This window comes from Halyomorpha halys, unplaced genomic scaffold (assembly GCF_000696795.3).
Source record: "Halyomorpha halys isolate HHAL.00 unplaced genomic scaffold, Hhal_1.1 Scaffold461.1, whole genome shotgun sequence".
In the NCBI taxonomy this organism is placed as follows: Eukaryota; Metazoa; Arthropoda; class Insecta; order Hemiptera; family Pentatomidae; genus Halyomorpha; species Halyomorpha halys.
In genome coordinates, this window is record NW_027105824.1 from 572,371 (window position 1) to 574,125 (window position 1,755).

The 1,755-nt window shown below is 34.8% G+C and overlaps 1 protein-coding gene across 1 annotated transcript in view; it reads left to right on the top strand.

Moving 5' to 3' along the window:
• The window catches only part of LOC106683062 (sodium-independent sulfate anion transporter), a 39,532-nt gene that overhangs the window by 32,545 nt on the left and 5,232 nt on the right, over positions 1-1,755 (top strand). Inside the window, exons 9-10 of the mRNA XM_014424276.2 lie at positions 119-265; positions 859-1,003. Coding sequence (XP_014279762.1) covers positions 119-265; positions 859-1,003 — 292 coding nt within the window. The remainder of the gene's footprint in view (positions 1-118; positions 266-858; positions 1,004-1,755) is intronic.

The following is a 1,755-nucleotide window of genomic DNA, read 5'->3' on the forward strand; positions in this document are numbered from 1 at the left end:
TGTACTATCAAACAACACCCAAGTCCTAGATAAAGGAAAATACAATAGAAACAGAAAAATACTAAAGGTAATATGTATATATATAAGTAAAATGTATTAAATAAAATACTTTTAACAGGAGGTGGTAACAATCAGTGGGAGGAACGGCCTCTACTTTCCTGCGGCTGATTACTTTAACGATCAGATTCAAAAGTATGCTTGTGGTTTTGAAGTAGTTTTTATCGATGTCTCTACTTTTTCTGGGATTGACTTCACAGCAGCTAAGGTAGTTTTGCTTTATTATATAATATGAACTAATAAGCTACAAACTAGAAACATAATATCATAGAAAAGAAAACTTCTTTCAATGTCAAAATTTCTAATTTATCCAATTCATAATCTCTAGATAAATTTTTGAGATGAGCTAAAAGTTGGTATGTAATACAGTTCTTGACGGCACAGTACCATAACGTTAGAGATAAATTCAAGTCTAGAAGCGCACCTTCAATTTAACAAAAGGTCTGAAAATATATATGCTGATTGAGTTGGTGTTAGAGAAGTATCTTTTGTGGGTTTTAATTCTCATATACTCGTTATTTTCATTTCAGTTTTTTTATTTTTTTAATGTTAAAAGTTTATATGAAAATTTAGTATCAGTAGAAGAAATTCCTCATGGGGTCTCATGAAATTTATCCGTTCCTCACACCCTCATTTTTTGCAGATGTAACAAATAACTTTGCTATGATCTATTTTTGAAACAAAATTAGAGCAAAATGCGACCCTTTCTTTTTGTCCATCTATTTCATCAAATGGATCAATTCAAAATCTATGGTAATAAATCGGATCCTATATTGTTCTAAAAGACTGCTTTCTTTTAAGGGTCTTGCCTCCTTAATAAATTCCTTCGAAAAAAGAAAGCAGAAGGTAGTGCTGGTGAGTGTTCCTATACAGTGGAAAGAATTGCTGCTCTGCGCTGGAGTCAAGGGAGGGTCTATCCGAACTGAGCCCATGGATAACATTGATTGTAAGTATATTTAGAATATCTGAGATTATTACAACAACCAGGAATACAGTGTAGATTAAACTGTTAAGTTTGATTATAACACTGAACACTAACAAACTTTCTACCGCTGTAGACAAAATTTAATATTTTTTTTTTAATGTTCAGATATCACCTGTTACACTTTTGCAACAAAAATGAAATATCCTTTATGCTAAGAATTTGTATTATAAAGTGCCGTGGTTTCCTACTGCAGGGATATGTTTACACTGTACTGTTTATAGTGGTTTCAAAGGAGGCTCAAGGGATGAATGATTATGATTGGTTGGAATGTATAAGTTACGGCCTGCCAAACTGGCGAGGGTCAGGACAGAGAGGCATATCAGCTGACCGTGTGCTAGAGACTACTAAATCAGTCTTTCACTTAAACTAGTGTGTGTCATTACCTTATCCCTTTTCTCTTTTTTTCCACTTTGCTCCTAAGCATGTTGGCTGCAATTTAAGATGGGCAATGACAGCCGACAGGACAATGTCAGCTGATACTATGTATATTGAGTATTTATTATTATTTATTTATCACCCTACCCTGCCTATTAGGCAATACGGGTGTTCGCAGCAGTTGGTACAACTCATTGCTGTATATGTCAAACATTTGCATAGCTGTGCACACAGCTTGCTATTGCTTTAAAATAAATCTTGCTCTCCTCCTGAGGCCTTGCTGGTGTAGTTTATTCTCTCCTACCCAGGGAGAAGTGAGTAGGGCCCACAACCTCCTT